Raw genomic sequence first — 26,826 nt, forward strand, 5'->3', positions numbered from 1 at the left:
CAGCCAAGCAGAGTGGAGAAACTGATGGCAAAAAGCCTGTAGTGAAATGGAGTAGGAAGAGCTCATCTGTATCTGGCATTGCAGACAAAAAAGTAATGTCACTAGGATAGCTAGATTAGGTTTTGGTATGAAAACCAGTCCTGGTTACTGTAATCTGCAAAGAATTGTAGGATTAACAAATGAAAGAACAGACATTGAACCACTGAAGAAACTAGCAGCTTTCTTTACTGACAGGCAACTACCTTCCACAGAATTCCATTTTAGAAAACAAGTCCTTTGCTGCCTTCGATGGCTGTCTTTGTGGATAGTAACTCCATGTTTTGGAGTCTTTTCTATGGATGTACCTCTCTAGTTCTCCTGGAAAAGAAAAACCATTCTGCTGCATGGCACTACAGGATTTCTGTGAAAGGCCCCCTCTGATTTTCAAGCTTTGACACTTGACTTAGCTTTGTGTCCTCAGATTTTCAGGCGCACTTCCTGGGTTGAAAGACACCATGATGCATGCCAGCTTGAGACACGAACACGATATGGAATAACACCTGCATCCATTGCAGCTTGTCATGTAAGCCAAACACTGATCTCTCATGATGAGAACTATATTGATTCCTCAAAGTTTAGTGGGAGCCTCTTTTCTATATCATTTTCTAGTACAAAATCACATGGTGTAGTCAGGGGTTTTAATATAGCACTGCCAACTCTTTACCTCAGTACACTCTATTAATTCTGTAACACAAAGCGGTGGGTAGGACGTTTCAGTAGCAACTCTCAAACATCTGTGCCTGCATTTGTAAATGAGCGTTTAACAGGTTTCTAGGGAGCATCCAGTATGGCTCAGGAAGACTGGCATGGTCTGGGCCAGACTTGGCCTGAATTAACATTGACTCCACACACTTCTAGATGAGGACTGTCTAGCCTAGTGAGGAAGTAATTGGTAAGACAATACAAGACCTAGTGCTTTTTAATATTACCTGTTTTGTAATTAGCTGGGGTGATATCTGCTTTGTGCTGTGAAGTGGGCACTTCTTTGTTTTAACACTAATCTTTTTTACATAGATGGAAATGAGTGAAGCCAGGATATTTGGAGCTGAAACTGCCACTCTGCTACCCAGGTTGATGCTATCTCTTTGCTTATCTTGGTGGTTGGACAGTTTAGCTTGATTCTTGACTTTTTTTATCTTTCTATAATGGCATTTGGAAAGCAGTGTTGAAGTTTGTCTATGTGTTGATATGCTTGTTTTCTTATTGGGTGGGGAGTATGGAGGTATTAGATTGTCAGTGCTAGTGGTTCTGTGCCTGGCTTGATGAACTGTATCACAGCCTAGCTCTTGGCATATGTCTGAAGGCCTTATCTTCTGTCTGATGTGAAAATATTCACAGCCAGAGAGAAAAAAAGGGCAGCACTGACTTCCAAGGTGGGCATTCTGGTAAAAAAGCCAAAGTATGTTGGAAGGGAGCAGGAGGGGGGAAGCTATTTTTAAACAGATCCCAAAAGCTGATGATGTTTGGAGACTGTATTGAAGTGAAATGCCATCTGCATTGACCCTAAAAGCTTTGAATGACTCCAGAGAGCTATTGGCTGTGAATTAACAGCAGCAGGCTGGCAAGGCTGTGGCTCTGCTGCGGCTGCACACCCTTCCATTGTGAATCTCTCTTCATCTGCTCATAGCTGGTGCCAAAACTCAATTCCTGCTAAAATACAGTTTGCAGATCTCTGGCCAGTCAGTGCATCTTACTCCTTTCTAGCAGCTACTTAAACTTCCAAGATGCCAGAGCATGAGAAGTATTCCAGGAGAATGGCTGGGTAAGAGACTGTTTCCATTATTGGAATGAGAACTACAGCTGATGGAGAGCAAATCTTTCTGATAAGTAGGACGTGAGAGAGCATCTTATGAGGGAAGTAACGGATTTTGAATAGCATTGCTTCTCTGCTGGTACTTTCCATCAATCTCTTGTGCTGAGCTTGTGTGCAGGCAGTTGGGCACAAAGGCTGAGAGGAGGTAGCAGGGAGAAGGGGGATGTGGAAGAGAAATGATCTTTTGGTAGCTCACAAGACTTGGAAAGCATGGTGGTGGACTTAGGTTTGAAAACACGTGTTCAAACTCCCATTTGCATTGAAGCCATTAACTCTCTTTAGGATAATGAGTGCTCTTCCAGTGAACAGGTTTTGTTATCTGCAATGTGTAATGAGTTTGAATTGCTGATACAGGTTAAGAAGTGTTTCGGGAGACTCCACTTAACAAAATGGCTAGTATTTATTGCTCTTGTGATGAGTTGTCTTGTTTATGGAATCAATATCTATGAAAGCAAACTGACAAAACACAAAGTATCTCGTGACACAATCATGTAGCTAGGAAGCCAATTAACGTTATCTTTTATTCTGCAATTTACTTGCTCTCCGGTGCCTATGCATTAACACACATACTATGCAATATCATTCTTTTTTTAAACCAGTTCACTGCATTGGGCAAGAAAGGCCTGAGTTTAGCCTTAATTTTCTAACAATTCACAGGAAAGTACTTTAAAAACAGTGACAAACTAAAAGAAGGTGAAAAATGCATTAAGTAAAAGCACAGTTCCAGACTGCTCACATAAGTGTCTTTCTAGCACCAAAACAACATCCATGATAGAAGCAGCTACTTGCTGTAATAGTTTCAATTTACAAAAACTGTGTACTAGATAAAATTATATTGTGATGTGTAAAAAGTGTATTTTATAGCTTTGGTGACTTAGTTTACTGTTTTGTATATATGAATTTTATAAATCTATTAAAACTTGACTTGTTATACTGTTCCATGGGTTTTCTTTTTCAACAGTCTAAAGTGATGGGGTTTGCTTCATTCAAAAAGTACCTGCAAGAGAGACACTTTTGGAATGAATTACTGCATGGGGTACATGAAACTACAGCCATCATGCAATAAAATCCTATTCTGTAACCTTTATATACCTCCCTCCTCTTCAGTTCTGCTCTGAATCATTCTTCCCGAATGTGTCCAGGAATGGAAGGCTGGTGAAACATTAACCTATATAAAGCTTCCAATTTATTTGCCTGTAGCATTTCAGGAGCTGACTGAAGCTTTAGAACTGATGGGAAGTGGAAAGGGAGGCGCAGCTTGAGTTCGTGCTTATGTATTTTAAGCTCAGCAAGAGAAGATAATTAAGCCTGTTGAGTTGGCAGCACCTGTTAGAGATTCCTCTTCTGCTGAGTAGCATCTGATAATAGCCATGGAACTCTACTTGCTTCTCCAGTGCCAGTCCCCTCTGTTGCGTGCTGTGGCATCTCATACGGCAGTGCTGAACCGTTGACCTTTAGAGAGTCATTGGCGTCCCTGTCTTACGGCATTGCCATCCTGGCATCAACTGATTCTGCCAGCTCCTGTTCTTAGGAATGTTGTTAACCTTTCCTTACTTGCACTTGAAAGGTCACATCTGGCAGACTTTTGTGGCAAGTCTTAATTGTTTCTTGTGTGCACTGTTAATGCCTAATCAATTACATTGCCAGGTACACAACGGGAGACACTTCATGGAGTTTGTTTGTCCTTTTTGCTGATCTTTAGAATTGTTAGGTCCTCAGTTACATCAAGCTTTTGGGAATGGTTAACTCATTCTTACTGGAGATGCTGAGCATTTCAGGTAGCAATGTGCGTTGGTGGTGGTCAGCACCTCTGAAAATGAGGGCAGATAAATTGCAAATCCAGTATGTAGTAGTAGGGGGCTTGCAGGTGTGGTCATGTTCTTTCTAATATGAAAAGCTCTCAGCAGCATCTCCAGGTGATCTCTTTGGTCAGCTCCGTGAAAGCAAATTCAACCCCTTTCTGAGCCAAAATATCCTTGTGAATTACAGGCCTACAACATAGCATATAGAGAAAATATAGCAGGTTTCTTAGTGGAGCAAGTAAAGAGCTCTTTGTGGCAATACCTGCTGGAGCTCAGTGTTGTGCCAGGCTGTTGAGATTCTTGAATGACAGACAGGTAAGGGGCTGTTTTAAGTTGCCCTTCTACCCGCTCTAAAGCTGGTTGGGGTTTGGTTGGTTTGTATTGATGGAGTTCATCAGAATTGCTGAACATCCAAAGTTTAAATGAATATAAGAAATACTTTGGAGTGCCTGCCAAGCTCAGTCCTTTCCTAGTTAGCAGTCACGTACCAATTTTGGTGGGACCTATGTTACTTGGAACTCACCGTGAGAGGCTTGAATCAAGGTATCTTAGTGACGGGTTTTCCATACTTGCCAGTGTTTTTGTACCTCAGACTATCTCACTTCACACAGCAAAGATGTCCCTTTCGTAACTGAGCTGCACACATGTTGTCCTGTAAGAACAAAGGCTGAAGCAGTCAGTTCTGCAGGTAGGTTTGTCTGTTCAGTCCCAACAAATGCTTCTACCCCAGGGAGAGACTGAACTCGATGTATTAACTTGGAATTCTCTTCCACAGCTCTGCATGGCTCCCTGTTACTAGAGCATCTCTTCTGCAACTTCAGTAGTACAACACTTTGAAGATTAAAGGGGAAACATGGCTATTTCCCCAGGGAGAGGCTTCTCTAAAATGCAAAGTAGGCAGGGCTGTGTAGCTTGTGTTTTTGCTGAAGTGTTCAGGGTGTAAGGTTTGGATTGGTTTTAGTAATATTGAGGTATTAATTACACCTCTTTGAGGAGGGAAATGAAATCCTTGTGGTTTCTAATTCCAGTCTGGTTATCCTCATTATCCTGCACAGACCTGAGAGGAAGTTTATCCAGTTACTAACAAAAATGATCAAATTTCTTGCCACTCAGCCCCAGCCTGATTAGCATCATGGAAAGCTGTGTGGTGCTAAGGGAGGAATTGTTACAAAGAGTGTGCTTTCTTTTAAAGCCTCACTTTTGCACATCAGAAACAGACTTCAGTTAAAAGTACCATTTTTAGGGGAGGGAGGTGGTCACATACATAGTTAAATCAGAAAGTGCTGGATACTGGTAATGAAACGTCTATGGAAGACACTGTTTTTTCCTCTCCCACCTTTGCAAGCTGCTGTAGGTGATTTCACCTTAACTAGCAAAGAGTGTGGGGTTTTGTGGTTGTTGGGATGGGGGGGTATTTATTTTTCCCTTGACAGTTGTACTGTACCCCTACTCCCTTCAGTTACAGCAGCTTCTTGTTTTAAGAGTAGGACTGGAATGTTCTGCCTGTTTATTCTTGGGAAAAGATATTTGACTTTATGAGCTTGTAAAGCTATTAAAAGACTCTTTTCTGCTCTGTCCAGGATTATAGGCTTCAGAAGTTGCTTCAAAACAAGAATCCTTGAGTGTGGGGCAGAAAGGGTATGACTGGAGTCGCTTTGATCACTGAGGATGCTCTAGGTAGCCACAGGATGATGTTCCGAGTCAGACGAGTCTAACATGAATCTGTGTTGGAATAATCATAGAATAGTTAGGGTTGGAAAGGACCTTAAGATCATCTAGTTCCAGCCCCCCTGCCATGGGGGGTTAATAATCCCTAAGGCAATGGTACATGAAAGATAGCAGCAGCTTCAGGAGGGAGTTATGTGTTTCTGCTGGGGGATCTCCTGAAGGTAAGTTTACTTCTATTTACCTGCTACAACAAGGCACCATAGATCATGAAGCAGAGAAACAGAAGTGCTGCTTTCCTAGGGCTGCTCAGTGGCAGTCTGCTGGTACTGCTACCTTTTGGGACTGGCCTCCTTTCCCATTTGGGTGCCCAGTTCCTTTTGGTGCCTGCCTCCTTGCAGGAGGCTAACCAAACTGTGGCAGAAGTGCTGTACAATGAACACCCAGCTTCTCCTACCCACTGCCTTACTACACAGTGAAACTATGTTCCTGGACGGTTTGTAACTGACTCCAGCCTTGGATGCTGAGTTACAAGTAACTTCTGGGTGTGCACTTTATATATAGAATACCCTACTCCTTCTTGCTGATGGCTGATACACAGCTTGACCTTCTGAAATGCCTCCTATGTATCTCATCTGTATTTCTGTTCCACAGCTTACTCAGCAGCTTATTAGCTGCAAGTTCTGCTGCTGTTCCCATACTCATCTAAGTAGAAGTGTATCTCCCTGGAAACCTGCTGCTTAAAATGTAGGAAATCTTATTTAGGGGCTTACCTTCCATTTGTTTTACTTCTAATGTCTGTCGGGTGTTTCCTGCCCTGCTACAACTCTGGTACATGCAGGAAAGGGCAGGAATTGCACCTTTGTGCTTTAGTCCTGATTATAACCTTGATTTCCTGTGTAACCTTAGTCAGTTGATGCATTCCTCTGTGTCCCAGGCTGCCTCCATTCCTTACTCACCCCGGTGTAAACTGTGTAGTGTAAGTGCAAGGTATTAGTTACAGACTTAGGGAGCAAAATGTTGCTGTATCATATAGCAGCAGCACTAGAAACCTTTACTGATGGGAAGAATAGTCACCTCCATGGGAATGTCTTTGCATGAACCACCTGCAGTGTAGTATCACATGGACCTTCTCTCCTATAGCTGCTGAAGGACTTTAAAGTGTATTCAACCACTTTCTGCCTTTCACTGCGAAATTGCATCTTGCCTGTGGACCCTTCTGAGCTGCCCAGAGAGTAGGGGAAGCTCTTGAGTTGCCATGTGAATCTCTGAGTTGCCGTGCTCATTTCTTTCTTACCTGGAGCACTTCTGGACAAGCTGAGCTGGTAAGTGATGGTTCTGTCAGTGATGGTGTCAAAAATACTTTGGTGTTGGTAAGCAACAGCTCTTCAGCAGGAATTCATGCTTTTACAGCATAGCAAAATGGGTCTATAAGGCAAGTGTCATGTAAGGAGTTTCCTACTTGTGACCTCTGCCAGTCCAATTTCTGTGCCACCCCCTTTCTCTGCTGTCTTTGGACTTTGTTATGGTGGAAGGCTACCTCCTTCCCTTCCCTTAGGCAATATTGTCATCCTGAGTTTATGGCCTCATTCCGGAAAGCCTCTGAAGTTCATCCTAATGATTCAGTGCAGAATCAGGTAATAGCAGACAAGGCTGAACAAACAGTAATCTCTTGCTTAAAATAGTAAATCTGTTAGGACAACTGAGTGAGCACGGGGCAGTACATGGATTTGTAATTCAAGCAGGCTTTGCTTGGAAAATTGCTGCTGCTGGGAAGAATGTCTTGGATGAGAAACCCATGGAGCTGATGTTGCCAGGAGAGGGCGGCAGCAGCAGTTCTGCAGCTCCGCGCCTGCGTGAAGGCTGGAAAAAAAATGCTTCCAGGAATTGCTGTCATCCGTCCCGGAGCCAAAAGTGCCTTTTTCTCCCTGTATGAATCATACGGATGTGAAGTCGTTTGTATTTCCGGAAACCAGTTTATTGGGAGATCATCCTTCCTGCTCACCCGCATGTGTTAATCTCAGGCTTTTCCCAGATGTCTTCCAATGATCCTCTCCCTTCCCGCTCCAAATGTACATAGCCGGATCACTGCATGGTTCGAGGCCTTCAAAGTGCACAGGGCAAAGTGCTCAGGAAAGCCAAAGCTATTGGGTTCTCTAAGGGAAACATCCTCCCTCTCCTCCTAGCTGAACTGGACCCAGTGCTACCTGCTGGTATGCTTAAATGGGAGCAATCTGTAGCATGGCCATGTAGCTGTGAGCTGCAGAGAGCGTTATCAGTGCTGAGCTCTCGGTGAAGAGGGGATGGAGAGAGCTGGCCTTCCCCTGTGTGTTGCTGTTACAGAACTGGAAAACCCATTGGCCTCTTGAGCTCTCTCTATAAATAGCTGGAGGAACGGCATGCCCCGGGATGGGGAGGCAGGCTCTAGCTCCCGGTGCCAGCGCAACACCCCTTCCTGCTCAACGGGTGACTTGTGGAGCGGAGAAGAGGGGAAGGGCCAGGGTGTTCACTTCTCAAGGCAGAAAGAGAGGAACGCATGTGTAATTCCTCTTTTAAGTTAATAATCAGTCAGCGTGTGACTGTTTTCAAAGGTTTTTCTCTCCTGTGCCAATCTACAGAGGATGTGAGTGGTTACAGCTCACTGCTCCAAGCCTGGCTTTGTTTGAACTGAAGCAGCTCTGGAGATCCCCTTGAGTGTCCGCCAAAAGACAGCCATCACTAACACTGTGCTTTATGGCAGATGAGCTGCCAGGGATCTTTCTGCTTTACTTACTGATTCTGTGCCTGTCCTCTTCCATCTCCCCCGCTATGTGTGCTGCAAGGCTTTGTGTGCTCCTCTCAGCACAACCTCCAGCTGATGGGGCAGCAACCACAACACAGGTGAACGTTTACTATGGAGGGAGAAATCTCATCTGTGCTTCAGACTGAAATGCTAAGCAGAGAGCTCAGCGTATGGGAGAGCTGCCCTGGTTTGATTTACATCTGCTTGTTCAGATGGCCCAAGCTTCTGTGTGAGCCTGTTGAGTGTTTCACATGGACCTCTTCCTGCCTGACTTCAGACCAAATGAAATAGAGCAAGAAAATGGAAGTGCCTACGTAGGACTTGATGTGGGTTTGGAGTAGTGCTGTGGCTTAGACCTGGACAGGAAAAAACCCTTGGAGAAGAACTGATCCCATCAAAACTATGTTAGCAATGTCAGAAAAAGAGACACCTTTTATTCCTCTGGGGAGCTGCTGCTTCTCTCTGACAGCAACAACTTGGGGTGGGAAAGGTCAGAAGCAGGGCAGTAATGTAAGCAAAGCTGTGGGGGCAAGGCTGGCCTAACCAAAGGCAGAGCCAGCCTAGTTTTCCTCCCACCGCCAGCGCTGAGGGGACGATTCCCCTTTGGACAGTTTTCTGGAACTCAGTTTCCTCCGCAAGGAGGAGAATTTGTCTCCGAGAACTTTCCGTAGGCCGGTGCTGTCCCTAGCAAAGGGTAGGTCCTTCTTCATGGCAGGCAGCTGTCCTGTAAACATTTCCCACTTAGCCAGGGCATCCACAGCCTTGTCTACTTGGGCCAGTTCCTCCTCGGAGACGTTCCTCTCTAGGGCAGCAATGCACATCTCCAGCCACAGTTCGTAATCTTTGATGGTATCCGTGGACTTGGTATGCCCGGCGAGCTGGGGCTGGCTGTGCGCCTCCGCCAGCGAACACGAGTGCTCATCCTGCTCCAGGTCCTGGCCGATGGAGAGGGCCTGGCTGCACGTGTCTGGTGTCAGCGGCTCAGACAAGGAGGTCACAGCCTCGGAGTCGTTCTCACAGCACATCCCAGAGTCTGAGCTGAAGGGGAGGATGTCCTCCGAGGTGGACAGGTCTGCTGACTCCTGCCTTGGCCATGTGGCCAGTACAGTCTGTGTCCAAGCGTAGAGCTTCTGTGGTGAGAGGAGAAAAAGGTTTAGGGAATGACAGAAAACAGTTACCCCTTTCCCAGTGTTTGTCAGGTGAAATTCACCTTGGTGACTCAGATACAGATGCTATGGTCCTCTCTGCAAGAGGATGGGTTCACACAACTTAGAGTTACCCTATGAAGCAGGGGCTCACTCATCCCATTTTGTTGGAGTCAGCATCTGTGGCAGAGCTGCCTCCAGTCACATGTGGATTGTACAACAGGACTGTAGCAATAGCACAAGGGGTAGGGTAATGGGTTCCAACTTAAACAGGGGAGATTTAGGTTAGGTGTAAGGAAGAAGTTCTTTCCTGTGAGGGTGGTGAGGCACTGGAATGGGTTGCCCAAGGAAGCTGTGAATGCTCCATCCCTGGCGGTGTTCAAGGCCAGGTTGGACAGAGCCTTGGGTGCCATGGTTTAGTGTGAGGTGTCCCTGCCCATGGCAGGGGGTTGGAACTGGATGATCTTAAGGTCCTTTCCAACCCAAACTATTCTATGATTCTGTTATTGAAGATGGTAGAAAATGGCACAAAATCTCTCCCTGCAACATGGATGTGATCTCCACGAGAACCAAACCAGTGCCTCTAGAGGAAGCTGTGCCATTATAAGAGCTCCTGAGAGAGTGCTGAAGAGCCTTGTTTCACCATAATGCTAACTCCTGTGCTAATGTGTATTTTATTCCTGAGAATAGCTCTTCCCCTCTTGAGCTGAAATGCACAAGTGAGAAGGCTTCAGGAAAGAACTAATGAAAGGAAAATGTTTGAGACCGTTTCCTTCTTATTAAATGCTACAACAGGGCATATAATGGGTTGCTTCTGGCACACTTATTCCTTATACTTTGGGGAATGAATCACAGTATTCCAGTCATCACTAGATAAAAGGTGATCTCCTTGTCTTCCTTGTTGGCATATGTGAGGGGTTTACGTGGTTTTGAGCTTTTTCACACCCTTGTGGCCTGTTTCTTCATCTTTACTTTCTGCAGCTCCCAGCTGAGATGTTTGCAGAGCCCTGTGATTGCTTTATTAGGAAGCAGTGGGGACAAGGTATTAACCCTGGTGACCGAGTCTGCACGTGTTCAGCTCGGGGTGAGCTGCTGGAGAAGCAGCAGGAGATTTCAAGCCCTGCAGAGCTCCCTTCTCCCACTTCTCCCTCCCCCTTCCCTTCTCTCTTGCTCTGTCTTTAGGCAAGTGACAGAGAGGATAGAGCTCAAATTGAGTGGGTGGGAGCCATGAGCCCTGTTTCCCTGTTGTCATTTCAGTCTGTGCATGGAGCCTCAGGGAAGCACTTCCTACAAGAACAAAATGGACCCTTTCAGCCCAGGGAATCCACCCTGCCCCCTTCCTCTGGGGCAAGAACAAATGTAAAGGGACAACTTTTCTCCTGCCTCATCCCACCTCCAACAGCCCTTCCTTCCCTCTGTATTTAAAACACAAAGAAGGCACCAGAGCTGCACTAGGAACTGGCCTAAGGAAGGGGACAGCAAAACTCACTGAAAGCTATAACTGGCCCATGACTTTGTAATGTCTCTTAAAATTCCCAAGAGTCATGAATCTGAGAAGGAATCACAAATGCTGCTTAGCCCTGTTCGCAAGAGAAGAAAAAGCTGTGGAGAAGAGGATGTTCAAACAGTCCATTTGGGTTATTTAAGGCAAAAGGAGGGAATGATTGACTCAAGATCACTACCAAAACCCCAAAATCTGTCCTGTCTCTCACTGGGTGGCTTACTGATTCAGACTTGGGCAGGCTTTGTAGGGCTGCAGCCTCTTCTTGTGTTCTCCTATTTAACTATGAATGGATAACCTCTTCATGTGTTTAGCCTGCAGGCAGGAGCATTTGAAGTGGATGCCCATCCCAGGTAAGGCACCAAGAATGAAAGCTGTTGTCTGACACCCCAAGGGGCTCCAGGTTTGGCACAGTTTCCATACTCCTCCGCTGTAGCAGCACTGAGATTAGAGCAGATACTGAGATTAACACCACAGCAAGGACATAGCTAACCCAGCCTCAAAGAGCAGCTTTCTTTTGCTAGGTGAGGACCAGCCTGGGGATGCTGCAGAAGCAGCAGGTGGAAACGCTGGTCCTGATGGGGAAACTCCCGCTGGACTAAGCAGCTGTGATACAAAACTGGAGCGTGCTTGAGTGCAACTGAGATAAATAAATAGAGGGGCTCTTCCTCCTGCATAAGGACTGGTTTCCTGTCCTGTCCCACATGCTCTTCTGCCCCTTGCTGCATCTGAGTCACAGACTTAACATGATCATTTCAGCAGCATTACCTGCTCCCGGCGAGGAACAGCTCTGTGTCTGGCATTTCCTGTGTTTACTATGGGGGTCTGGGGCTGTTCTGTGGCAGGTGGGGATCTGTGCTAGTTTTCCAAAGGGAAACGTGGCTTCAGGCTTGCACTTGGCCTCTCAAATCATGCTTAGGAAGTAACTTTGCTGTCTGGTATTGTCTCTGGATGCTTTATGCTCTCTTCTGTCAGGTTCCTTAACTATTTAATTCACCTCTGGCATTTGTATTTCCTCTCAATTCCATAGCAAAGCCCTTTACAGAGATTATCACAACTCTTACACCAGTTTGTGCTATATCTAGCCCAGCTTTTCCCATCAAGGAAGCAGATGTGACATTTGGCAAGTGTGTCCTTCCTTTGGCTGTGTGTTCAGAGTCACCAGGAGATGCTGAGCCAATTGCTGTATTTACTACAGGTGTAAGGGCAATAAGGTTTCTAGAAAAGCTTACTGCAGATGGCAGTTCTCTTCTAGAAAGCAATAGCTGCATGCTGACAGGCTGGGTGTTGAACTGAACCAGGATCCATTCCTCAATTTAGGCGAGCAAACAGGGAGCAAACATCCATGGAGTCAGGGATGGGACTGCACAAACAGCAGAACCACACAAGCATGGTTTGGTTTGGTTTTTTCCCCTCCCTATCCTTCACCGTGCTTCTGTGTGTCTGATTCCAAGCTGAATGAAGCTGGAGGCATCCCCATTCTCATTCTGCATGCATCTTGTAACAAATATAACCCACAGCCTTTAAAATAGGCAGGCATGGAAAATCCTGCCTCTGAATATGACGTGTGTCAGACAGGAATCATAACCAGGGAGAAAATAGGGTGCTGAGTGAGAATGATGCCACTATTTCTATTCCAGCAGCCATTTGACTACCAAATCCTCCTTTTTAGACAGAAGAGGTAGTAAACACTTTCTAGAGCTAAGGGTGTCCTAGCACTATTCCTGATGCTGTCTAACTGTGGTGTTAGCAGTTTTAGGGTTGGGAGAGAAGAGACAAAGATGAGTCGGGGACCCTCCACTTATTAGGGGGTAATAATTTGGGATCCTTTCTCATATCATTAAACAGAGGAATGGCAGCCAAGTATCTACTTAATATTTTCTCCCTGTTACCAGCAGCCCTAGAGAGGCAGAAAGAAAAGTGGCACATAGGAAAGGGCATTGAGAAGTGGGAATTGCTGTGCTTGCCACCACTCTGGTGTGAAATCTGCCTGTCCACCTCATTTTTGGGGGTAGCAAAACGTGGTTGGGCTGTTGCACTGTCCCTTATGAGCAGCCAGAAGCCCTAGAGCTTGTGTGAAATGCTATGGGGTTAGGAGGAGGTGATCTTTAAGGTCCCTTCTAACTGTAACCATTCTATTAGTCGCAGACCATGTGTACATCACCCTTGTTTAGGTGTAAGCTTCCTCCCTTAGCACCTTGCACTGGGAGCATCTGCATTTACCATGCTGCTATATTTAATGCCGTGCTCTGGCGTGGGCTGCTCTGCTCCCTGCTGTGCCCCCTTGCCCTGAGAAGGCACTGGTGCATCCAATGCCTGATGTCTCACCCTGTAGCGCTCGATGAGTTTGAAGCCCACGACGTGCTGCAGCTTGCGAAGGCAGATGGGACACGGCTCCAGGGGCCGCAGCAGGGCTTCATCCAGGCTCAGCGCGCCCTGCATGATGCACTGCAGCCAGCGGCAGGTCCCCAGCCCCATCAGGTGGCAGATCTCGTGGCAGGTCACCTTCAGGGAAGCATAAATCACAGCAGTGCATGGTCAGTCCTGCTTGCTCTGCCTCCTCCTCTTCCTCCTTTGCTGCTCTACTTCCCCTGCTCCCTAACAGTCTGACTCGCTTGTTGCTCAGCCCTGGCCATCCTCCAGCCTAGGCTTTTCTGAGGTAGAAGGGGAATATCCTCCCTTTTTCCCAGGTACCCCCAAATCCATGTCTGTGCGGTGGCAAAGCATGAGTGGGTGTCCTGTTCAGAAGCAGCTATGAGAAGACCCTGTGGATAGCATGTAGAAAGCTGTAGCGCAGTGCTGCTGTCACTCTCTTCCCCAAGCACAGCGTGGGTTTGGTTATTTTGTTGTTTTGCCTTGTTTTTAAGGGGGAAAACGGTCCCATTGGGGTCTGAAAAGAGCAGCACAGTCCATGTGGGAAATCTATAAGACGCTGTTGGCAGTCACAGAGCTGGGTCTTTCCAAAGCAGATGCTCTTAACGTTTGTGCCAAAGCAAAAACTAAGCTGCAATCAGCTGGCCAAGCGTGACTGCCTTGGGAATCGGTAACTGTGGAAAGGCTGAGGATGGAGGGTTCCTCTCCTGCTCCCCTTGCCACCAAACATCATCTAAAACTGCTACAGGAAGAGACCTCGGACTAGAAAATCCCAAGCAAACACCAGGAGAGGCGCAGAGAAATGGCACTGAAGGTGTTGGTGTGGCTACTCCATGTGGGCCAGCTCTGGGAGAAACACTGGAAGCAGAGCTGGAATGTAGGACAGCACTGGTGAAGAGGATGTGTTGGAGATGAATGGGGTTTAATGGCATCTACATATATGTAAACTTGGCTGGGGTGTTTTTCTCATCCATCTGTGCAAGCAGGCCGGGGAAGTGGTCCTCTCCCCTAATGGGTAGCAATGCCTGAGGCAGACACAGTCACCCCTTCCTAACCATCCGTTAGTGAACACACAGCTCCACTAGATGATACTCTGATTAATCTCCATGTACTGTGTCTGCAGCTACCATCCTTCTGCATGTGCATCATCTGACAACAAAATATGTGAGATTATACCCTGAGCTGGGCAGGGATTTTGCCTCACTGTTGCTCCATGACACAAGGTCAGTCCTGTAGCCTCACCATCCAGCTGGTACTATGGTTTCCTCCAGTGGCGAGGGGGGCAAGGGCTGTCTATAGAGTGTACGTGTGTTAAGTGTGTGGACTTAGCTGTGATTGCCAGTGTGTTCTAGGAGCAGTCTCACGCCTGCTTCGCTGGTCTGAGACATGGATTTTGCCTGGAGTATTTAACCCTACACAGCAAGAGATACGGGGTGCAGAGGCTGCAGACCCTACCTTACAGCACTGGACCATCTCCTGGGCACTGAGCGGCAGTGTTCGCTCTCTGCTTTCCTTGCTGACCTGGCACGGCTGCTCCTTCTGTGTGAGTGGGTTCCAGCTGCTGCAGCCAGCCTGGGGGAACTCCCCAGAGAACCTGGCAAAGCTGCAGACTCCCACCTCTGCAAAGAGAGATACAAATCAGGCATCAGCTCCCTTATCTCTCCTTAGGTGTCATGGAAAGGTAGCACAGTCTGGTTGAGCACATATGGTGCGGTAAGACACTTCCCAAGAGGTTTGTAACACCTCAGTTACTTTGACTGGATCAGGAGCCCTGACTCTCCCACTTTTGAATTGGGAAAGCCTAGTTCATTTTATTAGGAAGTGAATAAAGTGATAAAGTTTGGCTATTGTAGGGAGGGCTTTTTGGTCCAGTGCTGCCTTCTCTGCATGCTGTCCTAGGATATCATGGGACCTCAAACCCACCTTGTCCTGGCAGGAATTTGCTGAATGTGAAGCTCCAGGTCTCACATGGGTAAAGGTCCAGCAGAGTGAGTCCAAGGACACAAAGGGCATCCATAGGCTTGTTGTTCTTCAGGAAATTCAAGATCCCATCTGGACAGATACAAGAGAGACGTTTGTTAAAATGAAGCGTCCCTCTAAAGCATGCTAGAGCCAAAGTTCCTGCTGTTCATGGGGAAGAGGATGTAAACCAAGCCTCAGATAGGCAGAGCTGCTGGATTCGGCACCTTGGATCAAGAACTATGGCTGTGTAGATCCATCCCCTCAAACTGGAGTATGAGCAGACCTCACTTGGAAAGTGGTGCTGAGCACACAGCTAAGGCAAAGCCACAGGTGAATTCAGTACTAACCCATGGAAATAAGCACCTGGAAGCAGAGGAGTTTCCCTGCAGGGATTTCAGAGCTGAGCTGGAGCAGCCGCATTGGTGCAGAGCTGGGTTTGTGCTGCCCATGGTACCTGCAACCAGCTGGTTCCAGATGGATGTTTGTGCAGTAGGAGTTTGGCAGCTCACAAACCCCTGTCCCTGGGGAGCTGTGTGCCACTTGAACCCACAGCTCCTATCACAAAAGGCCGGTGAGTTCCCCCCCTGCACCACCCAGGCCTCTAATTTACTTTGGCTCTGGACAAGGGATGGGAGAACTCGGAATACACCAAATCAACAGTGTCTTTCCATGGAGCTGATGTGATCACTTTGTAGAGCCAGACCTAAGCATAATAGCACTGAGAAATACAAAGAGCAGAGGAAAATATGATGGAAGTCGATTTGGTTTTTATTCCTGTTTCCAGCCTCAAAGTTCTGGGTTTTCCATGGGAACAGGATTCCACCCTTTTCACTCCCTTCCTCATCCCCTCCCTGCTCAGGCAATGAAGGGCTATTTCAGGCATTTCCTAAGGGAGGGTTCATGCTCCTGTGCCAATCTGATGTCTCTATGGGCTCCCTGTTCCCAGGTCCTTACCTGCGTGAAGCTGCACCCTGTCTGAGTCCCGGCTGTGGCGGTAGCAGCAGTGAATGGAAGAGATGGGGATGGAGGGAAGGCACTTCACACGGAGACCCAGGAAGAAAGACTCAACACAGCTCTGAAGGGAATCCAGCAGCGAGAGCCCAGCAGGCCCTTCAATTAAGTCTAAGAGAAAAGAAACTCTATGATCAGTTCCTTAAAGCCAGGGTGAACCATAGGGTTTGAAGGGGTTTTGGGGGGCGGGCTGCAGCAATGGAGGAAGAGGAAAACTGGTTCATTCTCAAGTTAACTGTCTACTCTGGGATGTGATGGGTGTCTCTAGATGGTTATACAGACATGGAGGAGAAGAGGGGGCTCTTTCTGAGAGGTGGCTTGAGGCATTAGTTCACTCTGTCATTAGGAAGGTCGTCTCCTGTTTAAGTTGTGCAGAAAGATCCATGTGGGAGCAGGTGGATTTTTAATGGGCCATCAAGGATGGAGCTCCAGAAATGCTGTTTTATCCAGCATTGTTTTACATATAAATATGTATGGCTAGCAAATCTCACCCAGGAGCACACATACCACTTACAGGGTAGGTCTGTCATCATGGTTTGTGACTCTGGACTGGGGGCATGTCACAGCCTTTGGTATTATGCTTATCTTTGCTATGGCAATTGCATTTTGCATCCTTCGAGGATGATGTCAGTAACATCCAGTATCGCCCGCCTCACTCCTGTATTTTCTCAGTGAAGATGCCCACCTTACCTATAGGTTGCAGGTAAATGTGCTTCCGATAGAAGTTCTGCTTCCTCCTCAGCATGGCGTGATAGAACGTCTCAAAGTCCTCAGGTGCGTCGGGGTGGCTGAGGAGCCAGTCGAAAGCCGTCCGGATGAGCAGCGTGCAGAAGAGCGTCCTCTGTGGGTTGTAGGCTTCAGAGAGGAACAGCTTCTCCGCCCTGGAGAAAGCCTTGGCATAGAGCTCCTGCAGGGCTGGGTTGGTGGAGATCAGCGCATCCTTCAGAGCCCGGGGCCCGAAGCTGAACTCCTGAGCGTGCTTGCACTGCAGCATTGCGGAGGGACCCACTGCCTGCAGGAGGGGATGCATCAGCACAGGGGTGGGACCTGGAAGCCTTTTCACCCTTTGCTTTCCAAGCAAAGTTTGCCCCAAAATCCCAGCTGTGAGGGTTGATTGGGAGCTTATAAATGCTATGCACAGAGCTGGCCTGGAGCTCTATGCTCTTACCTGAGTAGCTGTTGCAGGGTCCTCTCCATCTGTGTGTGTCACTGGTTTATGGACAATGTACCAGTAGATGGTGCTCGTGAATGCATAGCCCCAGTATTGCTACCAGATGTCTGCACTGAAGCAGTTTGTATTGGTTTTTTTCCGGGTGCTTTATCCTGAAGTCCCAATAACAGGGAAAATACCTCTTTGTGTGTGCAATTGTCTGCACTGACCTTCTTATGATGTCAAAAGGTGGTGCTCCTTTTTTCCTGGGCTAAGCCACACTCTTTGGGCTCTCAAAGGTGTAAATCCATGGCAGGAAAGGAGATCTTGGTCTCTATCCCTCTATCCCTCAGAAGCCTAAACAGCACCAGTGAAAGCAGTTGATTCACTGTCAACAGTTTCCTCTAATAGCTTTTAATCCCCAATCTCAGGTATTGACCAGGATATCTGCCCGCTCCCTGTGATCCTGTCAGGCTGCAGAATGCAAGAAGCTTTGCCCATCCTGATCCACAGGTAGGATGCAGTGTGAGACAAGCGTTTGCTGGTGTTGCCTCTCTAGCAAGATATGTACGGGCCCATTGCTATCCCATTGCCTCATGAAAACTTCATGTCCCACTGCGTTAGCATCAAGGATGCTGGTGATGACGTGAAGGGGTAAAGAAAGAGCAAACAAGAGCCTGCAGCAGAAAGAAATTGATTCAGAGCATCCCAGCAGTATCCTCCCCAGCATCCTTTCTAGGGCCAGCGTTTTCCAAAGCTGCTGAAGCCAAGCACTTATTTCCCATTGCAGCTTATGCACATAAGGAGATGTCTTTGGGAAAGGGAAGAAAAAGAGGGAACCAAGCCCCTATGGCTGGATTTTTCCAGAACCAGTCATTTTCTGTAAGGATATCAAAGTAGAACTACTGTATTCTGGAGCAGTACTTTGGGCAAAGCTGCCTAGCACAGGCAGGTGCTCCAGCTGTATACAGCAGAGTGAAAAGTACACGGGTATTTTATATATATACACAAAAGTGCAGGCTTTCTAGGAGTGTTTTCTTCTATTAGGGAAGTTAATACTAAAAGAAACCAGACAAGCTTTCTGTGTGGATAAGCAAATGTATCAGCTGCTGACCACCCCCATTATAACAGCATCATTCAAACACAGGAAAGAGGTGAAATGCTTTTAGGAGGAACTGGTTAAGGCTGTAATTTAGGTATGGCTGCAGCCTGGCACTGTCATGTAAGTGCCATTCAGTGGTCCCTAGGGACAACAATATAACAAGGAAATTCAATGCTTAAAAAGTAGTACCAACGTGAGCCAAAGGCTTTCCTTAGTTACACAGAGAAGGCTCTGGTGGTTTGCACTGTAAGAAAAAGGTGGCAGCCCATTAAAATGAACACTGAATCTCTTTAGATCTAACCCTTGGGAAGATATGTGTATGTATAAGCAGTCCTTAAGAAAAGACTCACTTTTTATGATCTTTTTCAGCACTAAGGGTATACAGCCTGGGAGAGAGATAAGTAAGCAGTTCATTTGTGCAAGCCTTGTATTACACTGGTGTTAAAGGCTGACAGCAGACACATGGTGGGATCTGAAGTGGAACGAGGGCCCTAATCTGGTGAATGTTTGGAAATAAAACATGATGCTTTCTCAGCCACGTCTTCTTATTGCCCCAAAAATGCCCAGATTGCTTCTTATGGGTACCAACATGAGTTTGTGTGGGGTTGTTGGGGTTTTGCCACCTAAATCTCTGCACTTCTGACTTGTTCCCAGGTTTGTGAGGATGAAGCGAGAGTCTGACCCCACCGAGCCATCAGGAGCTTTGCCTTGGGTTAGGGCGAAGAGTTGTGTTTCCCTATGGTCAAGATTTCACTTGTTCTGCACAAACTTTAAATACAAGCATCATTTTTCCACTCATGTGCAGCACTTTCCCTGGGACACTCTTAGTGATGCTAAAACCACTGAGGAATTGATCCAGCGAGCTCCTGAGTGCCTGTTGCTCCCAGGGAAACCAAGGGAGAGACTTTGCACTTGGCCGAGGTTGAGGGTGATCTTGTCAAAGAAGGTTTCTGAGAAGCACGAGCCGCTTTCATTAGCGCTTCCTGGCAATAAATGGAGTGTGGGTCTGCGGGAGGAGGAGCTGGGTACAAAATGAATGGGTTTTTCTCTTTTAAATGAGGAGCAGCAAAGAGTGGATGTATGCAACAGGAAATACAATGAGCGCACAGTCTTTTAGCGCGCGTTCCCCCAGGCTCTCCTGGGGTATAGCGCGAACCCAAAGCTATGGGGTTTACATTGTTTCCCCAGGCCTTCCTAAAAGGCGACATTCACCCAGCTCCAGACATTCCCAGCGAGGACCAAGGGCGTTTTGTGATGTTCATCCTCGTGTCCATCATGTCTGTGATTTGCGTGGTTTGAAAGATCAAGCACAGGAATTCACTTGCAATGCGTGGTCTGCAGCGACGCATGCCCCCTTCTCCTGGAGAAGCCTGGCTTTGCTTCCCACAGGATAGCAGCATCCCAATACCCTCTCCAATTACTTCTCCTTAACAAGCCTTTCTGAAATACTGCACTGGAGAAAACTGAATGCTTTAGGAAACTTTCCTGGACAACGTTAGTAGTTTAAAAGAGAAGCTGTTTTACTACACTATCTATAGTAGATATTCTGTGTGCTTGGTCGAATATATGAATACAGTGATTCATTAACTGAAGTAGTGCAAAAAGGCTTTGCATTTTTAGCTCTTGTGTCGAGGGTGCCCTGTATAATTCGCTGATGCTTCAGGAGGCAGTGGCACTTCAGCTTGGATGTTGTTTTACCGCTCAGTTTAAAATGTCACCGTGGTGACGAAGAAGTGGAAGCACCAATGCATCCTGCTCCCCTTCAGGTATGTAGGAAGGAGTTGTCATGTCTGTGTGGTATGAAACATGAACTTGTGCCCTCCTGGCACCCTCCTGGTCCTTACCAGGGTAGGGATGGAGCCAGCCTAGATCACACCTCTCTCTCTTTTCTGTTATTCATCTCTCTCGTATCATTCATCATCACATCCATGCAGTGCAGTGGAGACACACACAACCCCAAGGTGTTGGCACTTGGCTCCTTGTCCGCTGTCAGGAACAGCCTTTTCCAGTGGTCATGTTGTATTGTGGCCTTTCTCGTTCATGACATGAGGCAGGAGCTCTGAGGACAACAGGGACCGTATGTCTGGCTTTTGGTCACATACCAAGGCTTCAGATCAGGTTGGGTGTATTACACAAACCTTTTTGCTATGGAATTTGATGCTTTTTTTCCATGGTGGCTGTTTTCTCAAGAAGTGCCCCCAAAATCCAGCCTTAACACAGGACAGCAGAGGAGCAGCATACTCCCTTTCTTACAGTAACCTTTAAATGCGCTTCACATGCAATTTGGGTTACTCATAAATTATTCTCTTTGCAAATCAGGCACCTATAAATTATTCTCTGTAATTGAAAATTACCTATGAATTATTCTTTTTGTAATTCACAGCTATGTCATTTATTCTCTATTCCATTACACTGCATAGGTCTGCCTGGGGCTGACACTAACAGTGTAATTCTCAGAAGCCAAGGCAGTATCATGGAGTGCAAGGATATTCTGACAAGATAGAAATGGTTGTATGTTGTACAGGTCCGGAGAAGGGGCACTCCGTATCTAATGGATTTATTTGGTGGTGTCTGGAATTGGGCTCTAACACTGTGCAGGTTGTGTGTGTATAGGTATATATATATTAAGCTGGTCATTCTCAAGTTATTCTGTATAAGTCAAATTGAATTGTAAGTCATTTCTAACTCTTGTAAGCCAAATAGAAGACTTATTCTTTATAAGTCAAATAGAATTGTAAGTCATTTCTAACACTGTCTCATATAAACTGCAGGCTGCAGATGTGCAGAAGGAGACTCATTCCCTTTCCCTCCCAGCTCTTGAGGAGTATTTAGAGACAGACTCACTTAATTGGGCTCTTCGGATGTCAGAGGGACATGAGCAGAGCCTCTTAAAACTGATGAATTGCCCGTGTTAGGTGCTGTGCTGTAAACAAGCAGTGATAGCGCAGAGCACTCACAGCCAGGCACCAGAAATGAAAAGCCCAGAGCAAACGTAACAAGGGTTAAGTAATTATCAACACACATCCTAGTTGCCCAATAGCTCTTTTCCTGAGCTTTGCAGTTGGTGGCTGCTGCTGCTGCTACTCTAGGACCAGTCTCCATCCCAGCATCGCACAGTTGACAGCATGAAAGCAATTTCCTCAATTTACTTGTTGACATGTATAGGATGTGTAGAATAGGTTTAGGGTGACATGGTCTAGTGGGAGGTGTCCCTGCCTGTGGCAGGGGGCTGGAACTGGATGATTTTAAGGTCCTTTCCAACCCAAACCGTTCCATGATTCTATGATAGAGGTTTTTTCTTGACTGAGAAGCTGAACTCTCAATGGGTAAACGAGCCCAGTGGGATGGGATGAAGAGAGGACACTGCGATGTGGGGGCATTTAACTCTCCTCTGATCATCCCTATACCTGTACCCACAAGAAACTGCTGCATCTTCCATTCACTTCACATCCAATGGCCACAAAACACTGAGTCAGATCGGTATGTGTTCCAGACCAGAACGTTAGATAAAACCTGGAGTCATGCATCACCAGATCTCCATAATATTTATGTGTAATGTCTCTAGAAGATGTTTGTGACTCAGGAAAAGATGCTCTGTGAGGTCTCTCTCAAAAAGTATCACTCCTGGTGCTGTGGAAACCTTCAGGGGTTCTCATACGCATTTACTGGGAGGAGAGTATACCTGTCCTGCTGGAACTGTGACTGGTATGTTACCGCTGCAAGGCTCAGTCCTGGAAGGCTGCCCTCACATGGATCTTCCTCATTAATTTACTTGGACTGTTGGACAAGTCAGATGGATAACTCCTATACAGGAGGGTTTGCAGGATTGTAAAGGTCATTAAACACCTCAGGTGGAGACAGATGCTTCCATCTGTCCTTATTTGAGAACACCAACCCATTCGCTTTCCCCTTGATACTGTTTTACATTCAAGCCTGCCCGCTTCCATACACTTCATTTGAATATGCATTAAGGACATGCATTATCCCGAGTTTCAGTTTTCTGCTCTAAGGGTTTTATTTATTCTATGCTCATACATAATGCTACCTGGTTTTTTTTTCATGCCTTCTATTTGAGGCTCTCTAAGTGTCACACAAACATTCATTAACTTCTCTGTGCTACCCTCCAGAAAGTAAGCTGCCAGCATATGCCTTTCCCCCTCCTCCCCCTCATCACCCATTATTCATCATTTTCAGTGCCTTCTCTGTTTATCTTAGCCTGTTGAAACTCTTGTGATGCTTCTCCCATGCACATGTGCGACGAAGGGCTGCCTGCTTTCTTCTTCCCTTGCTCTTACATGAAACAAACCTTTACAACCTACTGCCTGGTTGCTGTGCATTCGCTAACCAAAGACCCAGAAGCACAGAGCATCACCGCTCAGAGCTGTACAACCACCCCAGCGCTGCAGAGATCCCCGAGCTCCGCTCACCCACAGCTCCAGGCACTTTGCTCTTCATCATACTTGTCTAGACAGACTAAATGCTTTCTGTGAGACAACCCCACTGCTAGCCTGGAAAGGGGCTGCATTTTCCATACAGATGAATGCTGGAGCAGGTATGGCTCTGCTTAGGTACTCCCTTGAGCGCAGGCATTATAAAAGTGGTTCATCATGCAGCATAAATGCACCGTAATGCTGTGCCCCTTCCCAGGAAATCAATGGTGCTGCCAGGTTAGGAGATGGTTATGGGCATCTTACATCCAAGGAGAGAGAACGGCGTTCCAAGGCTGTGCTGCAGCCGAGGAGCCACAGACCCGGAGGGCAATGACAGACCCCAAACCGTGGCTCTCTCCGTGGCCGGCTGTGTCCAGTGCTGCCTGGCCAAGGGTAGTGGGACATGGTACTGGAAACGCTCCTGGGACACCTGAGCCCCCCCGGCCCCGCCGATATGGAAAAGGGGTCAGTGCTGATGGTGATCCCCGGGGCGGGAATGCGGGAGGGTGTGCAGGGATGGACCAAATCCCCCTCAGCACCGCGGGGCAGGACCCCCCGAGCTCAGCCCGCGGAGGGTTCACCGAGGGCAGGATCCGGCGTGGGGTGGAGGATGCCCCGAGCGCTGCCCCCCGCATCCCGGCGGAAGGGGATGCCCTAAGCATGACCCGCTATCACCGCGGGAGGTGCCCCAGGCACGGCCACCATCACCGGGGAGCGATGCCCCGAGCCCGCTCTCCCCGGCCGGAGCGGCTCCCGCCGCATCCCGGGCTTGACCGTACCCCGCATCCAGCCGCGCCGGGGTGTACCCCCCGCTTTACTCCCCTCCAATAAGGGCGACCCCGTTCCCCCCCCCCCCCCCCTTTCCCGAGCCTCCCGGGGCCGGCAGGACTCACCGCCCGCCGTGCCGGGGCTGCGGAGGCCGGGGAGGTGCGGCAGGGCTGGGGCAGCGGGCGCGGGGCTGGAGAGGCGAAGCGGAGCCCGGCGGCGGCGGCGGCGGCGGCGGCGGCAGGAGGAGCAGCAGCAGCAGCAGCAGCAGGAGGAGGAGGAGGAGGAGGAGGAAGAACCAGGGGGAGCAAAGGGGGGCTCGGCCCCTGCGCCCGGAGCCCGCGGGATTCGCCGAGCTGCTGCCGAGAGCCGCCTCCTGCCGGTGCGCGGGGCAACCGCTGGGGGCGCCCTCGGGGCGGGGCCAGCCGGGAGGTGGCCCCCCGGAGGGGCTTCTCGCAGGCAGGAGCCGTGGGTACTGGGGTTGGGGGTGCTGGGGTATGGGGGCACTGGAGTTGGGGATGCTGAGGTGCTGGGGTACTGAGGTTGGGGGGTACTGGGCTGCTGGGGTGCTGGAGTTGGGGGTACTGGTGTTGAGGGATACTGGGATGCTGGGGATGGGGGTATTGGGGTGCTGAAGTGCTGGGACACTGGGGCTGGGCAAGCTGGGGTTGAGGGTACTGGGGTTGGGGTACACTGGGATGCTGGGGTTGGGGGTATTGGGGTGCTGGTGCTAGGGTATACTGGGATGCCGGGGTTGGGGGTATTGGGGTGCTGTTGTGCTGGGACACTGGGGCTGGGCGTGCTGGGGTACTGGGGTTGGGGGTACTGGGATTGAGGTTAGTGGGGTTGGGGTATACTGGAATGCTTGGGTTGGGGGCATTGGGGTGCTGGTGTTAGGGGATACTGGGACGCTGGGGTTGGGGGTGCTGAGGTACTGGGGTGATAGAGTATGGGGGTATTGGGGTGCTGGTGTTGGGGGATACTGGGACGCTGGGGTTGGGTGTGCTGAGGTATGGGGATACTGGGGTTGGGGGATACTGGAATTCTGGGACACTGGAGTACTGGGTTTGGGAGTGCTGACATCCTGGTGTACTGGGGTTGGGAATGCTGGAGTATTGGGGTACTGAGGTGCTGGGGTACTGGGATGTTGGGATACTGGGGTGTTGGGGTGCTTGGCAGGTCTCCCAGGCTCCAGCCTGGGAGAGAGGAGCAAGAGGGAACCAGACCTCATCTGAGGAAGTGTACTCCCAAACGAGCCTGGGGCTGGGTGCCAGACAGCGCTGCAGGGGCTGAGCGCCCTTTAATCTCTGCTCTCAGTAAGAGATGAATGACGGAGCAAGAGGGTGTCTGAAGATGATGCTTCACTCAGTACGTCTCTCCCACATGACCTGGATGCATTTCTGCATCTCACGATATCCTTTAATTTGGGAGTATTAGCTCTTGGAAAGGTTAATTACGTTAGAGGAGTGGATCTCCATTCCCGTGTCTTCATGGCTTTATTTATTCTGGCTTTCATGTTTTGATTTCTTCAGCACTTTGATCCCTCGTTCCTGCAATCCTGAGAGGGAAGGAAAAGGGAATAACCAGGCTGGGACCCAAGTGTGTCCCTGAGTGACAGAAACTGAAACTAGGGAAGGGGAAATACATCTTACTGCCTCCGGATCTGTAGTGGTCCTGGCAACCCAGCACAACCCAGCCTTGCAAGGGCAGAAATGTCCTACCAGGACCCATGTGGCCATAGAAGTGGACAGTGACCGTGTGCTGTGCTGCAGGGTTAACAGGCACCGGATCAGACCGTGGCTGCGTGCTGCAGGCTGCCATCCCTGGGACCTGCATTGCTTTCAAGGCACCGACCGCAGCTCCAGTGAGAAATTGCCCTAATTTGCTGCTATCATAATGAGGCCAAGAGGAGAAGCAGCAGCTCCTCTTTGCAGTGGCTGCTCACAAAGCCGCTCTGTGGGAAACCTGCCTGAGATTTAGCACGTGGGGAGGGTGGGAGGCAGTCCTAAGGCCTTGCAATAGCATCATCTTCCACACCGGCTGCTACCCCAAGCACAGGAGTTGCCCTCTGTGCTGGTTTAATTAGTTGCTGCTTGTAATTAGAGTTTATTTGTATTAATTAGCTTAAATGATCTATTTGTGAGCTGCTCGCAGTGCACTGTCAACATGTTCAGAGGCATACACGCCTCAAAGAGTCAGTTCCTGCCCTGAGAAAGCTCTGAGCTAAAACTGGACAAACTGTCCCAATACAGCATGCCCTTTTTTATCCCCTAAGAAAGCTGTTGCATTTAAACTTGATAGATAAATACTTGGCTTTGCTGCCCCACCACTGATGGAGGAGTAAACAGGTAAAAATTAACCCTATTTAGTAACAGGGTGTTGTTATTAAATAACAATGATGATGCATTTATCCTGGGCAGAAGCAGGAGGTGGGTACCGCTTGCATAAGAGAGTTTGCAGTGGGGGAGATGGAGAGCAGGGACAGAGCAAGAGGTGATGGACCAGCCACACAGTCCTTTAGGAAACAAGTGGCTTTGTTAAGAGAAGATCAGTACAACAGGGAGGGGAAAAGGGAGGAGGAGGTGGCCCAAATCAGATGAGGAGAAGCTGGTGAGGGCAGACGTGCAGTGCATCGGAGGGAGCGTGGTTTAAGGCTGCGCTCAGCGTTCGCTCAGCTGTGATTAAAGCCGGTCGCAGCAGAGACGTGATGCTCACCACAAGTGGCCTTTATCTGCAGCAAGCAGCAGCAGCAGCAATCGTTATTCTGCTTCCAAACTCCCTCGGTTCTGCCAAGTTGTGTTTCCCAAGGAGGCCACGATCTGTTGCCTCTGCGTAGAGGGATGTAAAACACAGAGGCACTTGCCTCGAGTAGGTGAGAGCAGGAATCTTCATGGAGCAGAATGTCCTCAGGGAGCGTGACAGCAGGTCGAAGGAAGTGATCCTGTCCCTCTGCTCTGCTCTTGTGAGACCTCACTTGGAGCATTGTGTGCAGTTCTGGTGTCCTCAACATAAGAAGGACATGGAACTGTTGGAACAAATCCAGAGGAGGCCACGAGGATGATCAGGGGCTGGAGCACCTCCTGTATGAAGATAGGCTGAGAAAGTTGGGGCTGTTCAGCCTGGAGAAGAGAAGGCTGCGTGGAGACCTCATAGCAGCCTTCCACTATCTGAAGGGGGCTACAAGGATGCTGGGGAGGGACTCTTCATTAGGGACTGTAGTGATAGGACAAGGGGTAACGGGTTAAAACTTAAACAGGGGAAGTTTAGATTGGATATAAGGAAGAAG

At 48.4% G+C, this 26,826-nt stretch overlaps 1 protein-coding gene across 1 annotated transcript; it reads right to left on the reverse strand.

Annotated features, from left to right (window-relative positions):
* Window positions 1-8,502: 8,502 nt before the first annotated feature.
* On the reverse strand, window positions 8,503-17,103 carry AMZ1 (archaelysin family metallopeptidase 1). The gene is made up of 6 exons (XM_062613575.1): window positions 16,784-17,103; window positions 16,037-16,204; window positions 15,044-15,172; window positions 14,576-14,739; window positions 13,076-13,252; window positions 8,503-9,231 (listed from the first exon to the last, which is right to left on the reverse strand). The coding sequence occupies exons 1-6, from the start codon at window positions 17,085-17,087 to the stop codon at window positions 8,662-8,664; spliced, it is 1,512 nt and encodes a 503-aa protein (XP_062469559.1). The 5' UTR covers window positions 17,088-17,103; the 3' UTR covers window positions 8,503-8,661.
* Window positions 17,104-26,826: the final 9,723 nt, after the last annotated feature.

This window comes from Pezoporus occidentalis, unplaced genomic scaffold, assembly GCF_034315485.1.
Source record: "Pezoporus occidentalis ecotype Australia unplaced genomic scaffold, CSIRO_AGI_Poc_V1 ctg169, whole genome shotgun sequence".
NCBI lineage: Eukaryota > Metazoa > Chordata > Aves > Psittaciformes > Psittacidae > Pezoporus > Pezoporus occidentalis.